Source organism: Carassius carassius, chromosome 1 (genome assembly GCF_963082965.1).
Source record: "Carassius carassius chromosome 1, fCarCar2.1, whole genome shotgun sequence".
NCBI classification, from domain to species: Eukaryota; Metazoa; Chordata; class Actinopteri; order Cypriniformes; family Cyprinidae; genus Carassius; species Carassius carassius.
Window position 1 is genome coordinate 16641569 of NC_081755.1, and position 23356 is coordinate 16664924.

Genomic DNA, 23356 nt, shown 5'->3' on the forward strand with positions numbered 1-23356 from the left:
GACCAGGAAGCTCCTCGCGCAGATTCGCAGAGGGGACTGGTTCATGTCAATAGATCTGAAGGACGTGTATTTTCAAATACAGATAGCGTCAAACCACAGGCGATATTTGAGATTCGCCTTCGAGGGCCAGGCATACCAGTTTACAGTCCTGCCGTTCGGCTTGTCCGTGGCTCCTCGTACGTTTACGAGGTGCATGGACGCAGCGCTCGCTCCTCTCAGACTCAGAGGCATGCGAGTGCTGAATTATTTGGACGACTGGCTGGTTCTGGCCCGATCACGAGCGGAGCTCATCGATCACCTCGAGAAGCTCGGCCTCAGTGTCAATTGGGCGAAGAGTTTGCTGAACCCCAGTCAGACGATTCCGTTTCTGGGTATAGTTCTGAACTAGTGTTCCATTACGGCGCGGCTGTCACCACAGCGCGTGATGGGCATTCAGCGTGCAGCGAGTTCTTTCCGCTGCGGCGCAACCGTGTCGCTCAAACACTGTCAAAAGATGCTGGGCCTCATGGCCTCAGGCTATAGCAGCGCACCTTTGCCCGCCCTCTGCTGGACGTTGCCATCCAAAGCCTGCCGCATGACATCATCGCTGCTCGCACGGATATTCTCTGCTGCTGGGCAGGCTGCGTCTGCACTACACACCATGGCTACGCTGCAGATTTTCCAGGGCGATCTCCTCCGCAAGATGGATGAGATGGGACCTGAAGCGATCTGTCTCGCGGATCTGAGGAGTGCTTCGGATCTCTCCCTCCATGCTACGAAGTCCGCTGCACAGGCCATGGGACGGGTTATGGCTTCCGAAACGGTGGCTGAGAGGCATTTGTGGCTGACGCTTTCTGACATCAAGTAGTCTGAGCGCGCTGCGTTCCTTGACGCGCCGCTAACTCCTGCTGGCCTCTTCGGATCATCAGTCAATGAGTTTGTGGAGAGATTCGCCGAGGACCAGAAAGCTTCGCAGGTGTTCAAGCACTTCTTGCCGAAGCGCTCCAGTTCTGCAGATAGCCGCTCTAGACCGGCCCCACAGAGCTCTCAGTCACGCCCACCGCCTCCTGCTGCGTCATCGCGACAGCGTCAGCAACGCAGCTCGGGACCCCGTTCTCGCTCTTCAAGCCGTCGCGCCGCGGGAGCCGCGGCAGAGGATTGCGGTGAAGCCAGAAGCCCCGAAAGCATCCTAGCACTGCTGGGAAAGAGTTCCGCTGCGGCCGAGCTCTCACCCAAGCGCGCCGCTGTTGCAGTTCCAAGAGTTGTGACTGCCTCAGTGTCCTCTGCAATGCGCAAGCCTGCACGAGTGCCCGCTTGCCCGCACACACGGCTACCCAGATGTTATCACGGCTACCCAGATGTTTCACGAAAACAGTGTTTTTTTCTGGTGTTCCGGCCACGGCTGATGGTGCTATAAATGTAGTGACGATGCCCACTCCTCAGTGCCCACAATTACTATGTCACACGCGTCATGTGGTTTCTGTAAAAACGAAACCCGTGCACGCTCGTCTGGCCACGGCCGATGGTGCTATAAATGCAGTGACGATGCCCACTCCTCAGTGCCCATCTCCACATGTAAGCACAGCCCTGCACACAGGGCTAGCGCACATAAGATCGACACAGATCGGTCGAGCGCGCCGCATAGTAAACGTGCCCACTTCCCAGTGCCCACATACACTATGTCACATACGGCGCGGGGCTTCTGTAAAAACGAGGCCCGCGCACGTACATTCTGTACAGGCAGACAGCGAGTTGAAAGTGGTAAATGTGCACACATGCAGCCCACAGTTACTCGCAGATATATCGAGTCCCACGGGACCCGCTCAGTCTCCCCCCAGTCGGTTAAGCGCCGGGACGGGGTCGAGGAGGAGCGATCTGCCCGCTGTGATCAGCGCGCTCCACGCCTCAAATGCGCAGCACACCCGAGCGCCGCCGTTGCCCAGTCAACAGAGCGCGCTTCGCATCCAGCCCTTAGCCATTCATGCAGATGCATGGTCAGCGCTTCCAGGGGTTTCGGATTGGGTGTTAGGCATTATAAAGAGAGGCTACTCGCTACAGTTTTCTCGACGCCCACCGCGCTTTTCAGCGCGCGTCGAAACTACGGTCAAAACAGAAGTATCACACATACTTCGGGCCAAAATATCAAAACTGTTGAGCAATGGGGCTGTAGAGCCTGTGTCTCAAGCTCAAAGCGAGGGGGGGGGGGCTGTACAGCAGATACTTTCTGGTGCCCAAGAGAGACGGAGGTCTCAGGCCCATACTGGATCTAAGACAGCTGAACAAGGCATTGATGAAACGCAGTTTCAAAATGCTTACGACCAGGAAGCTCCTCGCGCAGATTCGCAGAGGGGACTGGTTCATGTCAATAGATCTGAAGGACGTGTATTTTCAAATACAGATAGCGTCAAACCACAGGCGATATTTGAGATTCGCCTTCGAGGGCCAGGCATACCAGTTTACAGTCCTGCCGTTCGGCTTGTCCGTGGCTCCTCGTACGTTTACGAGGTGCATGGACGCAGCGCTCGCTCCTCTCAGACTCAGAGGCATGCGAGTGCTGAATTATTTGGACGACTGGCTGGTTCTGGCCCGATCACGAGCGGAGCTCATCGATCACCTCGAGAAGCTCGGCCTCAGTGTCAATTGGGCGAAGAGTTTGCTGAACCCCAGTCAGACGATTCCGTTTCTGGGTATAGTTCTGAACTAGTGTTCCATTACGGCGCGGCTGTCACCACAGCGCGTGATGGGCATTCAGCGTGCAGCGAGTTCTTTCCGCTGCGGCGCAACCGTGTCGCTCAAACACTGTCAAAAGATGCTGGGCCTCATGGCCTCAGCATCTCCGGCTCTGCAGCTGGGCCTGCTCCGCATGCGCCCCCTGCAGTTCTGGCTGAAGGCTCGGGTGCCGCGCAGAGCGTGGGCGTCTGGCCGGCTGCATTTCAAGGTCAAGGTGTGTTGCAGCTCTGGCACCTTGGACAGCGAAAGGCTGGTACCGATCAGGTGTAAGCCTGGGGACTTCCCCGAATGTGAAGATGGTGTCGACGGACGCCTCCACTTCGGGATGGGGAGCGCTGCTCGAGGACAGACCGTCCTTTGGCCTATGGTCAGAACGGGAAAAGCTCCATCATATCAACTGTCTGGAAATGCTGGCAGTGGAGAACGCGCTGACGCGCTTTTGTCCCCATATCAAGGATCACCACATCGTAGTCCGTTCGGACAACATGTCTGTGGTGTCCTACATAAATCGCCAGGCCGGTCTCGCCAACGTGCGTTCGCTGAGGGCAGTGCATGTGCCTGGGCTACAGAATCTGGGTCCAGACAGGCTGTCCAGAGGCAATGTTCCTACGGGCGAATGGTCTCTACACCCGCAAACAGTCCGGCTGTTGTGGGAGAGATTTGGCAGGGCGGAGGTGGACCTCTTCGCGTCCCACGAAAACGCTCACTGCCCCGCGTTCTTTTCCAAGAACGAAAGCGCGCTGTCACGGAGATGGCCGTGCTGCCCGCTTTATGCTTTCCCTCCTGTCTCCCTCCTTCCGCAGGTGATAGAACGGGTGAGAGAAACGAGATGTTCATTACAGCTTGTAGCACCTCTTTGGAAGAACCAACCATGGTTCCCAGATTTGATGCAGTTAGCAGATGTCGCCCCGTGGCCGGTACCGTTGAGGAGGGACCTCCTCTCGCAGGCCAGGGGCTCGATTTGGCACCCGCAACCGGAGTTGTGGTCCCTCCATGTGTGGGCGCTCAACGGTTACCCGCTGATCTCGCAGTGGGTGTGATAAATACCATCACTCAGGCTAGAGCTCCGTCGACACGACGTGTGTATGCCTCGAAGTGGTCGGTGTTCTCCAGCTGGTGCACAGCTTGAGGTTATTCACCCCTTAGTTGTGAGGTGACGGAGGTCCTCTCCTTCCTACAGGAGCTGTTGGATAAGGGCAGAGCCCCATCAACGCTCAAAGTTTATGTGGCGGCCATCGCGGCGTTTTCTGAAACGGCACTCGGTCAGTCAATAGGAAGGAATGATTTAGTCATCCGGTTCCTCAGAGGAGCTAGGAGGCTGAATCCTCCCAGACCTCCATCAGTCCCTATGTGGGACCTCGCGGCGGTTTTGGAGGCCTTGAAGGGTCCCCCTTTTGAGCCTATCCAATCGGTTAGCCTTCAGCATCTGTCGTTCAAGACAGTATTCTTGTTGGCTCTCGCTTCAGTGAAGCGTGTGGGTGATTTGCACACACTCTCGGTGAGCCAGTCGTGCTTGGAGTTTGGGCCCAATGACTCAAGGGTCATACTCAAACCTAGGGACGGTTATGTGCCGAAATCCCTCAACACACCGTTTCGGGCTCAGGTTATTGCCCTGTCTGCCCTGCCGGTGTCAGGGGAGGATAGAGACTCGAGTCTTCTTTGCCCTGTCAGGGTTTTAAGAGCTTATGTGTCTCGCTCTGCTGCTTTTCGGCAGACGGAGCAGCTGTTTGTCTCGTTCGGTGAACGTTCCAAGGGAATGGCTGTTTCGAGACAGACTCTATCCAGATGGATAGTTGACGCCATAGCGTTAGCTTACGCTTCCAGGGGCCTTCAGTGCCCGTTGGGCGTCAGAGCACACTCCACAAGAGGCGTCGCCTCGTCGTGGGCGTGGTCTACTGGGATCTCCTTGCAGGATATATGTATGGCGGCAGGTTGGGCCTCGCCGTCTACATTTATCAGGTTCTATAACCTGGAGGTTCCTGCCTTGCAAGCAAGGCTGCTGTCGGTATAGTCGAATCAGGGCCCTGAGGGGAATTCTGAGTTCACGAGCGCTATGCGCTGCCGACTGTTCTATGGGCAGTATTGCGTAAGACCCGCATTGCCACATTGGTCAGGCCTTGCCTCGGCTGTGTGATGTCATGTTGCCGCATCTACGGATGCTCCTAGATATGGGACGGAGGGCTTTCCCCCTTTTCTGTCCTGGACTATCTGTGAAGTCCCTCAGGTGACTGTGCACTGTAAATCCTGGGCGTTGCTTCAGGTTTATTGGTGTGTGATCCCTGCGCGCACGGCGTTTTACATTGGGTTCCCGTAGCGTCTTAGCTAAGACGCACTACGAGAGAGCTCTCGTAAGAGAACGTACTCGGTTACTAAACGTAACCTCGGTTCTCTCTAGAAGAGCGAACGAGTACTGCGTTCTCTGCCGTGCGTACGATTCACTCTGGTTCGCTTCGGCGATTAAATAAATCAGGTGAGTCAGCCTTTTCGAGCTCCTTTTATAGGTTGGGCCACACCCGTTTCGGCGGGAAGTGGCAAGAAGGGCGCGAAGCCCATTATTGGTCTGATGTTGCATCAGCCTGCGCTCGATAGGCTGTGCAGTTGCCACAGAACAAGCCAATGAGCGAACGAGCCGTCTCGCCTATGGCTGTGTACTGCTGCAAATGCGCTTTACAAAAATACAAAATTAAGGATAATTTTTTGCTTCAGTATTTCGTGAAAAGAGACTTTTCCCGTAGCATCTTAGCTAAGACGCAGTACTCGCTCGCTCTTCTAGAGAGAACCGAGGTTACGTTTAGTAACAGAGTATGTTTTCTCTTTGGTCTGCGATGTATTTTTCACTGCGTGAGAACATGAGTGTAGTGTTCGTTGGGAATAGCTACAGTAACTAAGGACGACTGGTCTTAAATTATGTGTCAAATTAAAAAGCAAGAATATGGACTTTCTGAAAAAGACAATCTGCAATTTTGGGCAATTTGTGAGTACAAAAGGGCATCATATAAACATTGACTTAATACTCTTTTACTTTTCATTGCTATCATTCAGCATTTGTTGTTGTTTTAGGTAATTTAGCATTTTCAGAACAGAGCCAATGAGGACAAATTTTCCAAGCAAGGCCTCCATATAACTGGTATGATCAATTATCTCCAAAAAATCATGGTGAAATGCACAGTGAATAAAAATATATATTGTAAAATATATAATAAAAATATATTGTATAACTTCTAGTTCTTTAAAACTACACCCTTAACAACTGCAGAAGAATCACCTTTGACAGCAGTGTTGGAACCCACCTTGTAAATTGTTGGTTCTTTGATATCCAGAGGAACCCTGTTCCATTTCTCTCTTCTGCTCCAGCTGCCATGACGGCCACATGAAGATCTGCCTTTTGCTGACAGCCACACCACCAAAATTGCTAGCATGAAACCGGCCACCACTCCAATCAACACCCAACAAACAGATGTAGGAAGTGGCAACACAAAGCAACCGTAAACTATAGATATAAGAAGAATCAGTGCATTGTGGGGTACTCCTGGAGGCTCATCTTCTTCCTCCTCCTCTTCCCCTCCTTCAGTAGGTTCCTCACTGCATCCCCCTGTGCTCCCTTGTCGGACCTGGGATGAATGAGGCTCTCCTCTATCTAACTCTGTGTCAGTACAGAGTTCAAAGTCTTCGGGGTAGAGCTCGCAAAACTCTTCATCTTCTTGATGAGCAAGCGTTGACATAAAACACCTGTCCAATCCCAGAGAAGGTGACTTGTGCAAAGGCAGCTCAACAGTTGGCCCTTCAAGAGGACTTTCGCCCTCCAGGTCTTCCTCTTCCTTGATGCAGTAGTTATTGTTGCTTTCTGAGTGGCCATTGAGGGCTGACAGGTTGGAGAGTTCAGAGGCGCTAGAGGAAAGGTTTCTGGATCGGTAAGAGACACCTGCACTTGTGGACATGGAAGTGTTTGCGCTGACGCCAACAGGTTCCTCGCCGATGATTTTGCTGAGCAGCTGTAGGGGCTCATACATGACCTCTGACAGACGGCGCTTTGTGTCTTCAATACGTGCCTCCATCTCCTGAACTTTGAAGAAGGAGCGGCTATCGGGTGAGGTGAGGGGGGATGAGGGAGCAGTTTTGGAGTCTCCACTGGCTGCAGGAGCGCGAGACTGGGTGAAAGGTTTGAAGAGGTGCAGATTCAGCCGGGATTCCAGGGGCCGATGAGTCGATGAAGCCTCTTGCTCGGATCGAGCCGTGTCTGTAGACAAAGACTTAACCAGTGTCTTCATCAATTGCCGGTGCCTTATCGGCTGGGGAGCAACCTCACGAGATTCCACCTCAGTGGAAAGGGACTTGCCTAGACTGAGGAAGGGCTTTGAGGAAAGGCCAGAGACCTTGGCTGGGGATGAGCAGGAGGAAGCTGATTGGGTGGAAGGTACCAGGGCAGTCGACCTTTGTTCAGAGGGCCATGAGAAACTAGCTAGACTAGAAGTGGACATGCAACCCAAGCTGATGGAGGGGTGCTGTATAGCCAAGGCAGAACTGTGGGTCTGGGAAGACAGTCCTGTGACCATGTCTGCTTTCAGTCCTTCAGAGATTAGCTCCTCACTGGCCTCCTGAGCTGTGACTACAGTCTGATCTTCAGGTTCAAGGCCAGAAGGGGAAAGAGCTAGCCTGCAGAGCTCCTCTTCCTCCTCCTCTTCCTCATTTCCCTTGGCAGAAAAGTGTATGGTGATGGTATCTCGGGAGATTGAGCGCTGCACCTGCACCTTACGGGCTGCTGAGGATCGAGAGGAGGAGGAAGAGGATGAAGAAGAGGGGCTTGGTGTGTCTGCATGGCCACCACCCTGACTGGTCATGGCACCACTCAAAAGAGCTCAGAGCCTGTAGGTGCAGAGAAGAGAAAGGTTACGTAATATACACTCATCATATCAGTTCATCCCCATACTGAAAACTGAAAAAAAAAAAAAAGTTAGTTCAGGTCAGTGTTTCCCATTAGTTTCCTAAACTGTGGTGGCCCACCTTCACAATGAACTGAAAATAATTCTCATAATAATATTATAAAAGTTCTCTAACATTGTGTTTGGTGCCATTGCTTCGGCAATCATGTTAATGGAATTAAAACTGTGATATGGCTTCGTGCAATTATCAAAACACAAAAGGCTGCAATTTAATTTTAAAAGTAAACAGTTTGTTGAGCTGAAACATGTTTCTGAGTGAAGCTAAGCAATGATTTTATTTACACACACGCAGCTCATGATGCAGTGTTCTTAGTGTCTCAGTACAGGAAAATGTAATCTCTATATGTGCTGTGAGTTCAGCCTGCATCTGGATGCAGCATGTATCATTCACTTTACTTTCATATTTGCATAGTTCATAGCATTTCACAATGAGAAAACACTGTTGACCTGTTGCCACAGAAACTTACAGGTCTAAAGTACTTGACGCTTAACGTTAACAAGGGTGACTCTTTTCTTTTACTTAGTCTTTTGGCTTATTCTGGCACATTTACATCAATGTTAATAACCACATAAATTGAACATTTCAATCTTGATTTTCTTCTTAATGTGGACTAAGACACTAATCAGCTTTTCTACTAATTTTCAACTAATTCCACTTTAAAGGCCAGGTACAAGTAAGCTCAAAGTTTGTTTGTAAACCCTGTTCAAAATGGTTACTGAAAAGGGGATGGAGCTCTTGATTTTTTTAAAGTGAACCAGGTTGATGAATTTTAAGTGTACAAATTTTCCCTTGTGAAGGGTCTGAGGACTGACAAAACAGTCAGTAACAAACAAAGGGATAGTTTACCCAAAAAGTACAATTCTTGTTTTTCTTCAAAATACATTCATTGACTGGCATTATAAACAGTGTGTGCTTTTTGGAGCATCAATATTTGGTAACATTCATTTTGAATATATATATATTTATTTATTTTCCTGTCTAAAAATCTTTGTGCTCCTCTGAAGAAAGTCAGTCATACACATCTGGGATGTAAGAAAAGGATTACAATGCATTTTTTAGGGGAACTACTCATTTAAAAGATCACTTAAAACTATTACTGGTAACAAACACAAGGAAAATGTCCACAAGGTACCTGCAACCAGTGTAACCAGTTTGTGCACAATCCACTTTGTGGTGAGTCAAAGTTGAGAATTAAAAAGCTTTATTTTATTTATTTATTTTATTATACAAAAACCAGTACACCAAAGTCTAGACACAAACTAAATTTGACTTTAACTTGACAAGTCCAAAAACAAGACACTCACCAAAGAAGAAGGTTACTAAAAGCCCAATCTTGACATCAGAGAAAAGGAAACATGTACGCTATTCACACACACAATAGAACTAATGACACAAACAAGGATCACCTGAGCACAATCATGAAAGGAAAGGGAAACTTGAGGGACAGGAAACAATGAAGAAGACTGGTATGTGAGCATGAATAAGCTTCAAACTAAAAGACATGACATAATAAAAGACATGAATCAAAACAAGAACAAAACTTAACCAAATCAAACGTGACAGCGCATATCTGAAACCACTACAAGAGGTCATGAATTGAGAAATATTTTTTTCCCTTGCCCTTGACGCATGAGTCATTGTGCAATAATACTGTAAGTTTCAGAACTCCAAACTTCCCTGTTAAAACAAAAACAGTTCTTAGTTGTGTAATATGGACACTACCATAATGCCACAACATGTAAGTAATCAAAACTAACCCCTTTTAGCATTGTGCACATCCCGCTCTTTATTTTCTCATTCATTTCATATGATTCATGCATCATCAGACAAACTCTGGTTTTCTACTCTCTACACAAGGGAAGAAGATTATTGCTAAGTCAACAGTGGCAGGCAAATTGCTGTTAACAGTTCTCCCAAAGGACAGCTGGTCTTTGGTCCACATGGAGGAGAGCTTAATGATTATGAAAGGAAATAAAGCAACTTCTAAACCAAAACATGTCCTGCGGTCATGCCTGGCCACACACAAGAAATGCATCAGAATTATATAGTCTATCTCCCAACATCTAAGAACCTCAGTAATTACCCATATTTCCTCTGATTACATTTGGCAATTTGACCTGTTTTTCTACATATAGCAATGATCTCTATGAGCTGACTAAAACTGCCTTAAGAATATATAGTAAAGGCAGTCTTTGAAGTGAGTCAATGCTGGGCGAGAGCTGTTTGAAGCTTCTCACAACAAGGAAAAGAATGGGAGCAAAAGAGAATGCAGAATTTAAAGCTGATCAAAGCAGTCAAGGGTAAAGCACTAAAACAATGACACCAAAGAGATGAGATATCACATCAAATATATTTCCTCAACTGAGAGTCAGAGTACTCAACTAGGGCACACAGCCAGTTATACTTTTTATGATTTCAAATGAACTCAAATGTACTCTATGTAGGCTCTTTAAATGACCTTCTAACAATAGGGGAGAGCAGGGGCGAAAGTACCATTTTTCAGAAAAACATCATTTTAAAAGATAATGTTGTAGACAGAGATATTTTTCTGCTGTGGTCAGTAACTCATAAGTCTGGTCTATCAATACCAGGTGGTATTTTGTAGAAATGTAGAAAGGCTTCAGTATAATTTCAATTTGAACATAAGTTGCACATTGTTACTTTTGACCCCATCGGTTGGGACGAAAGTAACACACAGGTGGGTTAAAAGTAACACAACAATATAAGCTAGATTTATTTTCTGTTACTCTTATTTTTATTAGGTATACCTGACTATGACCTTGTAAATATGTAACTGCAAACATATTCTGTCTTTTATTTTTGTAAAAAAAATTATTAAATTACATATTTATATTTTTATTTTAAATTTAAGTTTCATCAAATGTCTCAAAACCCGACTGTACAAACTTTATTTTTTGATTTTTGATTTTTTTATTTCAGTGTATTTTTATAAAACATTTTTTCAACAGAATGAACAATATAATAATTAAATTACATTGGCATAATATAAATTCTAAACATATGTAACAGTAGGCCTATTCATGTTTCCATCCAGTTGTTTTTATGCATAAATTCAAAATGTGCATTAAAACATCTGGAAACACTGCAAATTCATAGCTGGAGGTGTAAAAGCTAAGGTATGGCTAAAACCTAAATATAACTAAGCTATATGCGAGGTAGGAGCTGCCCAGATGTTCCTCTATGTCCAGAAACGCTCTCTCATAAACATCTGGATAAAACCAGACCACTGTTTGTCTTTCTGACCCTCACTCAGACATATTCTTTTGGTATAATATGACATAAACATTTTAATAATGATGCAAGAGACAGAAATTCACAGAATAGCATGTACCGGAACAAAATAAATACTTCTTGTCACTGTAGCGGGACAAAAGTAACAACTGTTTTGTCCCGACATAAACTGGCATTTAAACCTGATTTACTTTTATACTAAAAAACTTTGATAATGCAAACTTTAGGATGTGTTAAACCACTAAATAACCTGTAGATTGATCATTACTGTGACACATGAAACAAAAAAAATAACACAACTAATTAAAAAAAATTACCGCTTCAATAATTTACTTTTTGTACTCGAAAACAGTTTTACAGACCTAACTGCGGGAAATGATGGGGAAATCACGTGATATTTCTCAGCTCCATCAAGGATTGAATGCTGAATATACTGTCATAGCTGGGAATGCAAATGCAGTAATCGGCTCTGAGAAAATCGCTTTTTTACTTTCGCCCCGGTTCTCCCCTACATATTATCTATCTATCTATCTATCTATCTATCTATCTATATATATATATATATATATATATATATATATATATATATATATATATATATATATATATATATATATATATATATATAGGGGTGTAACATGACACAAACATGACAGTTTGGAGCGTACCTCGGTTTTGACATCACGGTTTGGTATGGTTTCAGTACAGCGGGGGAAAAAAATCAAAACATAAAATTGCTTTTTTAAATTGAATTAATTGACTGTTTACTGAACAAATTGCTCTTTCTTTAAAGGTCCCGTTCTTTGTGATCCCATGTTTCAAACTTAAGTTAAGTTACACTTAAGTGTGTAATGTTGTTGTTAGAGTATAAATAATATCTGTAAAATTCTAAAGCTCAAAGTTCAATGCCAAGCGAGATAATTTATTTAACAGAAGTTGCCTACATCGAACGGCCAGTTTGGACTACAACCCTCTACTTCCTTCTTTAATGACGTCACTAGAAAAGTTTTTTGACTAACCTCCGCCCACAGGTATACACAAAAAAGGGGCATGGTCTTGTTGCGTTCCCACAGGGAAGAGCAAGAGTTGTGTTTGTAGAGTGTGCTTGTCGCCATGTCGTCGAAATGCTGTTATTTTCATTCCGGACTCCAATCACTTTTGTTTGGCTTTCCAAGGGATGCTGTACTTGGAGATCAATGGTTACAATTTATGTTTAACTTGGTTCCCGAAAATAATAATCCACATGTAAAACTATGTGCAGCACATTTTGCTGAGGACAGCTTCCTCAATCTCAATTAGTTTAATGCCGGATTCGCACAAAGATTATTCTTGAAAGATGGAGAGATGTTGGAGACAGACGGCAGTGATGTAAGCTTGAGAAAGAAAAAGAAAAAAAGCGGAAGATAAAACTAATCGAACGAAGTCATCCAAAGTGTGGGAGTACTTTACTTTGAGCTTTCAAAAAAGAAGAGTAACCTGTAAACTCTGCACTACTGAACTGTTTAACTGTTTAAGACTTTTATTTGTGCAGATTCTCCAGTACAATGTTGTTTGCAAATGTTTAATCATAAAAGCTAATAACATTGCTTTTTAACAGTTAACATTTAAAGATTTACAAACATGTTCTGTGATCAGTTTGTCATTTACCAGTTCATAATTCAGTCTTGCAGCCTAATTATGACTGAATGAGAGAGGTAAATGTTTAAATGTATTTGAAATGCACTTTTTTTCACTGCTCTTTTTCACACAGCAGGTTTTTTTGTGTGTGTCAAATTGTTTTTTTTTTCTGGACAACCTTCTGATGGATTTTACTTTAAAATGTGAGTTCCATTCAGGTTTCATGCCACTGGCACTTTATTCGAAGGATTGTTTACAATTTCACAGCATAAGCTATAAAGCTGTTTCCCAGGTATAAGTTGTGTGTTGACAGGAAAAAAATAATAAAATGCAATGTACTGCAAATTTATTCTGTTTTATTCTTATTCTTAGTGAAAATATGTTCTGAAAGATTCCTTAATAAGCTTTGTTTGGGATGTTAAACTACTTTAGGAGCCCTAAGGACTGCCATGGTGAAAACATTATTTGAAATCTTGTGAAATTTGCTAGAGTATGGGTCAGTGTTTTGATTGCAGAAGAGTTTGACAAAGGATTACTAACACATACTAAAACAAAACTCCAGGTATATTTTTGATGAGGATATGACAATGCAAAATGGTTAAAATCTCTAAAAGTCTATGTTGAATGATAAAGACCCTTTGTTAATAACTTCATTGGAAAAAATGGGCAAAACTAAAATATAAGTATATAAAGATTAATCGATTAATCGTAAAAATATTCGACAGATTAATCGATTATCAAAATAATCGTTAGTTGCAGCCCTAGTATTTTATTATTTAAGTTGGTGCGTTTAACAGTTTCTGTAACTTATTACACAAAGGGCAATGCTGTTTAGATTTGTTAACTAGATGGTAGGGCTGTGTGAAAAATCGAATGCGATTTTCATGCGCATCTCGTCAGTAAAAACGCTCCTGTGATTATAAGAGAGTCCAAACTTAAATTTAATAACTCTTTATTTTTAAATATAATAATCAACACAAAAAAATATTGCACATAATGCTGTTTTTTTTATGAACTTCTGAAAATATTTCAATTTGTTGTTGAAATATATACATTTACAAAAACATTTGTAAATTTTTTTTCAAAAACCAACTAACGAGCTGTGGATACCTATGGCTTTCCTGAGGTAAATTAAATGCTACGTGACATTTTGTTTTGACACCTTTCCACGGTTAAAACACAGATTGAGCAATTACATGAGGCATCAGATGTTCATTCCTGTTTATTTCGTGTTAAAACTAGTAGTAAAACTAGTATACACTCGGGCTCTGCTGTGCATTTAAATTGAGGTGTTTATATGGTGATTTGTTGCACCACATCAAAGAGAGCCAAAATGTAATTTATTGTTTGAATTTCCTGAAAAATTTACATAATTTAAAAGATGAGACTGTTTCTTATCAAAAGTAACAATATATAAAACTGGAATTTTCCAATGAAGTTCCACTCGTGCAGTGGTTAAAACGATGCTGTGCCGAAAGACCCGTACCGATTACGCCCCTATTAGTACACTATACAAAAAACACAAAACATTGCTTTTAACAACTGATAACAAATTACCAGATAAACATTTTGAACCAAAATTGCATCCCATTAGGATCACTGAGGTGATGGATTACACAGTAACAGGTTGATCATTTAATGGGTCAAAATATCCCTAATGGTTCATGAAAAATATCTTACTAACATACTGTATTTGTAAAGGAATTCTGATTATGTTAACATAGACAGAATGTCATGTGAAATCACACACTGATTAATACAGAATACATTCTACTAAATATTGTAGTAGTAAAATTAATTTAACTGAAAAAAAATAAAAAGTTTGTCAAAGCTGTTGTGTAGTTAAAGTGTAGCTGTGGGTACATGAGAAAATGACACTAGTGCAATTAATGAAACTTACTTAAAATTGAGTATTTAAGGCCTGGCTATACTTCATTTCTTTCTCCGCTCCGCCTAGCGCACAATTGAGTGTGCAAGCCATTCAAATTACTGCATACTCCATTGACGGTGAGCTTCAATGGATGTGTTCATTGTGCACACTAACTAGTAGACCTTCTGAGCACTCAAAAGACTCAAAGTCCAAGTGGTCAGCTGACTGTGCTTATGACGAAAAGTATGTCACATGCACTGTTCACAAGACGGAGCAAACAAGGACAAATTTGTACTTTGGCCTTTAAGCCCAAGTAGTGTATGTAACAGTACAAAGAGTCTGTATTCTTTTTGACCATGTTGTAATGTAATATTATGAATAACATAATTTATACTGTGCACTACAATGTATATGGCTTTAGGTATTTGCTATATAAACACACAGAAAAAAAAAATTCAATTCAATGAAATTGCAAAACATGCCACTTATGGTGCAAGACGCTAGATTTTATTTTAATTGGCATTAATGACAGATAATGCTCTTGTCTTCTCAGTAAACTATATGCTGTTCATTTTAAGAAGTTTTGAGCTGTTTTATGTAACCTAGTTTTAAAAATAATTAAAAATAATTTAAATTGTTTTACAGCATTAGTCTTACATTACATTTCTTATACAGTAGGTTAGTTTCTCGCCAAGCAACACGTGGACAGCGCTACCATAATACTGATGTAATGAGGTGTAAGGTGTGTGTTTGTTTTTGCAATGGCTTATCACTTCGTTTAGTCAAAAAAAATCAAAGCAGGATCCACTTGAGTATTACATTTTTAAAAAGTTTTCCATATTTAAAGTACAATTTACTGACAGATGGCAAAGCACATTTTAAAAGAACAGAGAGAGAGAGAGAGAGAGAGAGAGAGAGAGAAGACACTTTTACAGCATTACAGTGCTGATTTGCAGTACTGGCATAGATTCAGCACTCACATTCAATTAATGTGAACGTCCAGTGCCAATCTCAGGAAACATCAGAACAGTGCCAGACACAAGAAAGACTCACCATTATAAACACTGACATGATGGAGCAGGACATTACTGGATGCAGCAGAAAACTGACACTGGATGATTTGACTATTTCATCACTTTCTGAGATTAAAAAGAAAATGTAACTTTTATGTTGGTACATAGATTCATGAATTTAAAAAGTAGTTTGATCACTACTTCTTAGTTGTTTAAAAGATTAAGGCAATTCTAAGTTTGATAAAATGTTTTATTTTTGGATGCTAAATCTTTGAATAGGAGCAATGTTAATAACTTGCTGTACAACCACAGCTCCTCGGATGTGTTAATGTCATGCGAAGTTATCTCTAAAACATTATGAAAAATACCACTATACTTGAAGGATATAACTAGGATAGAATGGTGAGATTTGCATGTTGAATATCTGTTTCCACTAAAAATAGCTAAAATATGTTCATCTTATCAGAAAAACTGCATAAATTTAATTTGATTTGAATTGTTTAAAACAATTGAAATACTATTTGGCCAGTGTAAAAGAATGAGATCAACTAAAATATATCTGAGAACTACTTTAAACCATTTAGTTTTTAATTATATTTTCATACATTTATTATGAAACACAACAAGGATACTGGCACAAATGGTATTATAGTCCGTATCTCATATTTCCTTGATGTCTCTGTGTTAAACATGGTGTCACGTGCATGGGAATTTGCATGAAAATGAAATGCAGATGAGGTTAAGCATATTAAAACATTGTAAGCTCCATATATGGTGATTTTGGGGAGGATTTTTGCTGGTTCTGGCACACATTTTTATAAAACTAGAAAACTTTTGTGCATACGAAAAATCTAGCTTTTGGGCCTACATACACTTTTAGGATGAAATCTACGGAGTAGATTTATAAAGTTTTATAAATGAGACCCTAGAACTTAAAAAAAAAAAAAAAAAAACTCCACCCAAGATATCTGAGATTCATGCACTTAAAGTCAACATGATACCAAGCATTCAACTCAATCCATTTAACATCTGTGATGCATTTCTATGTGAAACAAGATATTCAGCAATGAAATAATTTAGGGTTGAACTTGATTTATCAGGATCTGACTGGATGGTGGTAAGTGCATATTAAAATGGAGTCGGTGCTGAATGCGAGTTTGCAGTGCATACTGCCAACCACTTGTGAGGAGGATTTCTGACCGGAAATTAGAGGCTAAACATCAAGTTACATTATCCATAACAGCCTAAACATACATTTCACCTTTTATTAATTATGAACCTGCACAAGAAAGTATGGCAAACAGCACACAATTTTACACAATTACACCAGGAAAGTGTACTAAAAACAGTAAATTGTAGATAAAGCTGACTTTAATTCATTGGATAGAGAAGCTTCAGTCACATTATACCATTTGAACACTACCAGTAAAGATTCTGCTGTGAAATTCCTATCAGTCTGGTCAGGACACGATGCCATAATAAAATAAATTACTGGCGCGTACAATGCACGATGGGACTCCTCATGGGAGCCCACCAGGCTGGTACAACTTCTCACTGTTACTCACTGTGTGTGTGAGGGGGTTTCTGAGACTGTCTAATGGAGCAGTCAGGAAGCACTAATGTAGTCTGTACACTGCGGATTAAAGAACAGGATGCAGGACAGTGGGAGATGGCCATATTCAGCCCACAGGTCACAGGAGGTGCTTGTGAAGGAGCTGAAAAGAATATCTGAGATCTGCAGGGAGCGTTTAATCTCCAAACAGAGCAGATCAAAAATAGATTCATCTTAATACAGAACATACACTGTTCATACAATATGTGAACAGAATATACAATCAGCAAGATGCTACAAAACAGAAGAAACGGAGTTCTAGAGATAAGAAAGATGCATAATGAATAAGAAAGAAAGAATGAAAAAAATATTTTGGCTTTAACTTGTCATAAGTAATCTATGTGTGCTTGTTAACCACAACATCAATGGCTGATGTTATTTGTTGCAAAATCTATTTTTAGCTATTTATGTATTTATTCAACTAGTTCATGGATGCCTTAAAAAATAGTTCACCCAAAAATGAAAATTTGATGTTTATCTTCTTAACCTTTATTTCTTCAGTAGAGCACAATAAAGATTTTTAACTCAAACCATTGCAGTCTGTCAGTCATATAATGGAAGTGTATGGAAATATATAACACACACAGGGATGCGCATCACACAAACATGCCAAATATTAAAAACAAAAGGATTAGAGTGTAAAAGAATATTATTGTGTAGGCTACATAAATATAAAAATGTAATGATGGATAGTCATTGCGTGTATTAGAATTAGGCTACCTATTTGCAATTCGGCCTATTACTACTTATAATGATGAATGAAATTGGCTAACTTATTGAACAATCGTGCCAATACACACACATATATATTAACTGACTCATCGAGCTGAGCTTTGGTGGATTCCTGCTTGTCCCGTAGATGATCTGCTCGCGCTCTTTAGCTTCGCGCACGAGCAGATCGGTTTCTTTGCTTGAGAAGCGTTCAGTTTTTCCGCCAACAAATTTTGCCATTTAAATACCGATCTGCCCTGGCACAAGCACATCTCGCTCTTAAAGGGAATGGGAGATAACACTCTGATTGGTGAATTGAACGTTACGCCCATTACTCATCAAGAGAATAGGGACAACCCATTCCAAAAATGCGCCCCGCAGCACGGACGGTTCTTCCATTGTTAAAATAGCAAAAGTGGATTTGGACACGCCCTGAGTGTACCTTTCAGAGTGTACCTGAGTGTGCCGTGCGCTTTACACTTTTGCATTTAGATCATTAAAATAGGGCCCTGAGATTGTAGAAAGAGTGTCAATGGTCCATTTGAGAGATAGGTGGTGGTAATGCACTTATAAGTCTGCGGTCCTCCGTACAGCAAGAAGAAGATGTGTCACGCGCCAGCTGAAGAAGAAGACGCAAACATACTCAGGACAGTTCAGACATTGTGGTGAATCCGAGGTAAAAAATATATATATATATATATATAAATACTGTTCAGATCCTTGCACAGACTGATCGTTTTGTGTCTTTACACATCAATGTATTGTCACGAGCTGCAGGGTTTAATTTGATTTTGCTTCTGTATGTTTTTTTTTTTACTCTCAAAGCCATGTTTCCCATTCACTTACATTATTTGACTAACAGACTGCAACTTTTTGAGTTCAATCTTTATTTGTATTCTACTGAAGAAACAAAGTCATCTACATCTTGGACGCCCTGGGGGTAAGCAGATAAACATCACATTTTCATTTTTGGTGAACAATACCTTTAAAGGGATCATGAACTGCCTTTATTTTTTTATTTTGTACTGTTCACTGAAGTCCATTTATAATATTGTCAAAATTTGTACATCAAAAAACAACATAATTTCTAAGTAATAAGATATTTTATACGTCTTGTTTTTAACACCCCTCATCAGAATGCTCTGTAGCATGGCGGATTGTCAACTGAAGTAAACAGCCACTAGAGGTGTGCTATTACCTGTTTTGGTACTGATGGAAGTGATCATCCCAATCACCATGGAGTGGGGACTTTTTAAGTAAGCTGGGCAAGTGCGTACCATTATGTAGTCGTTAGGAATACACTTTGCAAAAGGAGTGACTAATTTGCTCATTATTTTCAGCTGGCATGTTCCCGTGACAACACCTAATGAGGAAATCAGTCACTTCTTTTGCCAAGTTCATTCCTAACAGCTAAATAATGGCATGCATGTGCCCTGCTCACTCCAAAGACCCCACTACAAGGGGATAGGGATGGTCACTTCTGTTTGGAATTTGCCCCATGAACCGTTTGGTACCGATACTAGTACTGGCACACCCATACTCCCACTTCTATGATTGGCTAAATAGTGCTGTGATTTAGGTGAAAAGCACATATAACTTAATATGTATCAAACAATCTGTAATAGCAGACATTAATGTTGGATCCAATATAGTTGGCACAGCATCATCTTTTACTTTCAATCTTTCTGAAAATCCTGCCTGTGCCAAATTGTGCCATGTTTGTCTTTTTGTTTTGGCATGAAGTCGATTGGATGAATGGTTCTCGACATAATAAAAATGCAAAAAGACAGACACATAGAGATTGCTGCATTTATCACACCGTGTCCACACTGGACGCGACAGTTGTTGTGTACAGTTGTTGAAATTTGTGTCAGTATGTCATAAATAGAATGCTGGAGCAGTTTAATGTCGGGAATTTGTCGCGGCACGCTGCGCTGCATCCAGTGTAGACAGCATAATAGGTTCTATTGTATTTTGTTGTGGATCTGGAGTAGACACAGCTAGAGAGGAGAATATGTTCAGCCACTTCCCTCCAAACCTTCGAATATTCTGTGTTGATTACTACCGAAGCTTCGAAGCTCAAAAAATGGTATTCGGACCAGCCCTATCCAAAAGCTGTCGTTTTTGCAGACTAGCTTCAATATAAGCTGTTTTTAGACTAACAAGAAGGTTTGAGTTCTGAAACTTACAGGATGTTTTTATAGTACATTGACCCCTGTGAAATGATCAAGGTTTCTCAGTTCATCACCCCTTTAATCCAAGAATAACGACAAAATGATCTTCAGACATCATTTGGGGAGAAGCACACAAGCAGAAAAATCATATTGTTATAAAAAATACAATAAATTTGTAAATAAAATGACAATGAATAATAATAAGCAAATAAGCTCATTCGGCTGCCATGTCGCTCAGGTGTTTGGGAATCTAATATTACGGTTACTGATTTCAATATTTTCTGCTTATCACTTATTCATTTCCTGTGAGCCCACACAAAGCCACCTGTTCAGGAAATGAAAACAGCATGTCCTGTCTAACCAGTTAGAACTTAATGAGTTAGTCAAGACCAGATCCTCAAAGACTCAAACCAAGTAGCTGTAGATGTTCAGACCCTATATAATGGCACTGATCTTTGCTAGAATGGTGATGACATGTGACTGAGGTTATTATCATGTTATCACTACCATTATTATTATATCATTGTTATCCTAGAAATAGACTGGGATCTTATTAAGTTTCTAAACCCTAAAGAGGGAACACCCTGATTTTAATCACAAGCTCACAGACCTTTTTTTCTCTTGGTGTTTCCCAGGATGTGAAGTGTAAGGGATTTTGAAAGCAGTCTTCATAATGGAAACTTGAGCTTAATTGATCCGTTAATCACACGTCAGATTCACAGAACATAAGAATAAAATTCCTCCTACTACTATTTTCTTCTTATTTGCTAACTTAAAAATAAAGAGAAGAAACATTTTTATTCCCCAAAACATTTCTTCGGAATGTTCTTACATTTTTTCTTATGATTGGTCTTCAGAAGCAGAAATGAGAGTGAGAACTAGAGTAACCCGATATAAATAATATTGTAAATATAGAAAAACTGACAGGTGGCTAACTAAACCTGCTACATACATGTAACACAGACAACACAAACAGAAAATCTAAAAGACATGAACATATTTCAAAAAAAAAAATCCATATGTTTGTTTATTAGCAAATTAAAAAAATCCCAAAAGTAAACAAATGGTGCTAATAGTGTGTGTTAGTATTCCTTTAAAAAATATATGATCCTAAACGTTTTCTAATCTAGATAATTATAGAGATAAAGATTTCAGTCTGACTTTAAATTGACTAGATGCTTGGACCTGGAAACAGTATTTGATATGTCATGAATTAGCAAGTACACTGACTGATTTGTGCTGCTCAGACTGACTACAGGACGAAGTCAAGTAAAGACAAAATCCTGACAAAGTAGGGATGAAGTAATCACTGAAACATGCAACTAAGATTACTCAACAATGTAAATTTTTTTATTAGGACTTTGTAAACTGCTTCCTGCTTTTTCACAGCTTGTTTTAAACCTCTCAGGCTGAAGACTTTTAGTTTTTCGAACCAGACAAAATATAGTTTTGCTAACTGGTTTTAGGGAACAGACAAAAATTTGCTGTATATTTTGGATACCAGACAAAAAAATTTATCTTTAGATGTGCTTTTGTTAAGGAAACTGGATCCAATATTCCTGGATTTCAGTTTTTGGTCAGCAAGATATCAGCATGATCAGGTAGCACAATTATTGTAAAATTACCTAACAGTGGTACGTGTTACTGTGAGAGCTGGTTACATCAAAACCAATTTCAAAGAAACAACTAGGACTACTTTTAACCATTTTAGCGAACTTGTTCAAGAACATGAGAAAAAGCACTATGGAACCTTTTCTATATTTTTATAACATGTTACTAATAAGCAAATAAAGTAAAAAAAAAAAAGTACTTAGAATTACAAGTCACGTGGATAAATTTACAACCAAATGTGTGGCTGCACATATAAAGTTAAAAACAAGCTATTTTGATGTTTGTCTTTTTAAATTCAAATGAGCCAACTTTCCAAAAAAGGTGCGGTGCCTTTTCAGCTTATACTTTGGATTTTCCTGCAACAACAAAACAGGAGAACAATTATCTTATTGTATTGTGCATAATAAAGCTACACAGTTATGAATTATACAGAGACTGAGTGTTTTAGGTTCAGGCCGGGTCACATGGTTTCAGGATGACGACATTACTCTGGGCTGTGTGAATACAACAACATTAACTTTAGCCTCATTAGCTGTGCAATGGCCTAACAAGCCCATTCAGAAAGGTCATTTCCAAACATTCTTATGCCCATTGTTTCTGCCAACGAGACTGTTTACCACATAACTCAGAGATTCTTGTGTTTCCAAGCAGCAAATCTCACAAATCGGTTAAATCCAACAAACCTAATGTGATTGTGATTTGAGAATTACAGCAGATGGAAACAGTAATCACTTTGGGTCTGTTCCACACACAAAACCATAGTTTGTCTTCAGAAGATTTGGAATATTTGTCAGTGCTTGGGTGGGGTTGGGTTAGGTTCTCAGAAATAAAATCTAAAATAAGGGCTTGTATCAGCAAAGTTTGGCTAGAGGTTAACTGCTCTGCTATCAGCATTATCACAAAGACACATCACTGCTATGAAATCACACTAAATATGACACAGTCAAACACAAAATGCACGGATCTAAATGCCTGTAAATGGATTTGAAGTGTGAACATAATCAGATGACTATTCTGAGCAGAACAGAAACAGAAACAAAGAGAGAGTGAGACAGGTGCAGAGTTGGCAGACCAGGTGCAGCAGCGCTTTCTGTCCACTTTAGCTCCGATATAACTTTGCATTATAAAACACATCTGCTCTGCTTCACAGTGCCAGAAATACATACATACAATATGCACAAAAACACATATACATAAGTACTGAAAAACAGTATGCTACAGACAAAACCACCTACATTTGCATTTTTGAGAACACAGCATAGTATATATTCAAATTTTCAGTCTCAAATCTGCAAACGGAAACGGTCCTCTGGCCTAAAATGCAAATGAGTTTAGTCTATAAAGCCAAATCCCCACCACTTCCCTTAGTAAAGTAAAATTCGTAAACAGTGAAAGTTTCAGTCAAGACAGGGAATGTTATAAACAGTCGGTTTTGTGGTCTAGAAATTATATGAATTACATATTTGACAAATGTTAATGAAGTGTTTTTTCAAAGATGAGATGTGCCATTGTGATGTCTGCATCACATTAAATTTACAAAAGTGATTTTTATATACATAGAAAGTAATAATATTTCATCGTCATACAGAATAGCAGATAAAATGTAACAATTAAACAAAATATTAATGAAACTTTTATTGTTTTGATGCTTGAAAACTCCTTTTCATCTGTGACCATATATATATATATATATATATATATATATATATATATATATATATACGGTGTATATATATATATATATATATATATATATATATATATATACGGTATATATATATATATATATATATATACTGTATATATATACATATATACTGTATATATATACATATATACTGTATAT

The 23356-nt window shown here is 40.6% G+C and overlaps 1 protein-coding gene across 4 annotated transcripts in view; it reads right to left on the minus strand.

Annotated features, from left to right (window-relative positions):
• LOC132140394 (testis-expressed protein 2-like) overlaps positions 1-23356 on the minus strand; it is a 52878-nt gene that overhangs the window by 21528 nt on the left and 7994 nt on the right. For 2 of the 4 annotated variants that reach the window (XM_059549201.1, XM_059549184.1), the window contains exon 2: positions 6000-7572. In XM_059549201.1, coding sequence (XP_059405184.1) covers positions 6000-7547 — 1548 coding nt within the window. In that variant the 5' untranslated portion in view covers positions 7548-7572. Of the gene's footprint in view, positions 1-5999; positions 7579-8959; positions 9066-14419; positions 14560-23356 lie in introns of those variants that run through there. The other 2 variants (XM_059549190.1, XM_059549195.1) reach the window with 2 other exon arrangements.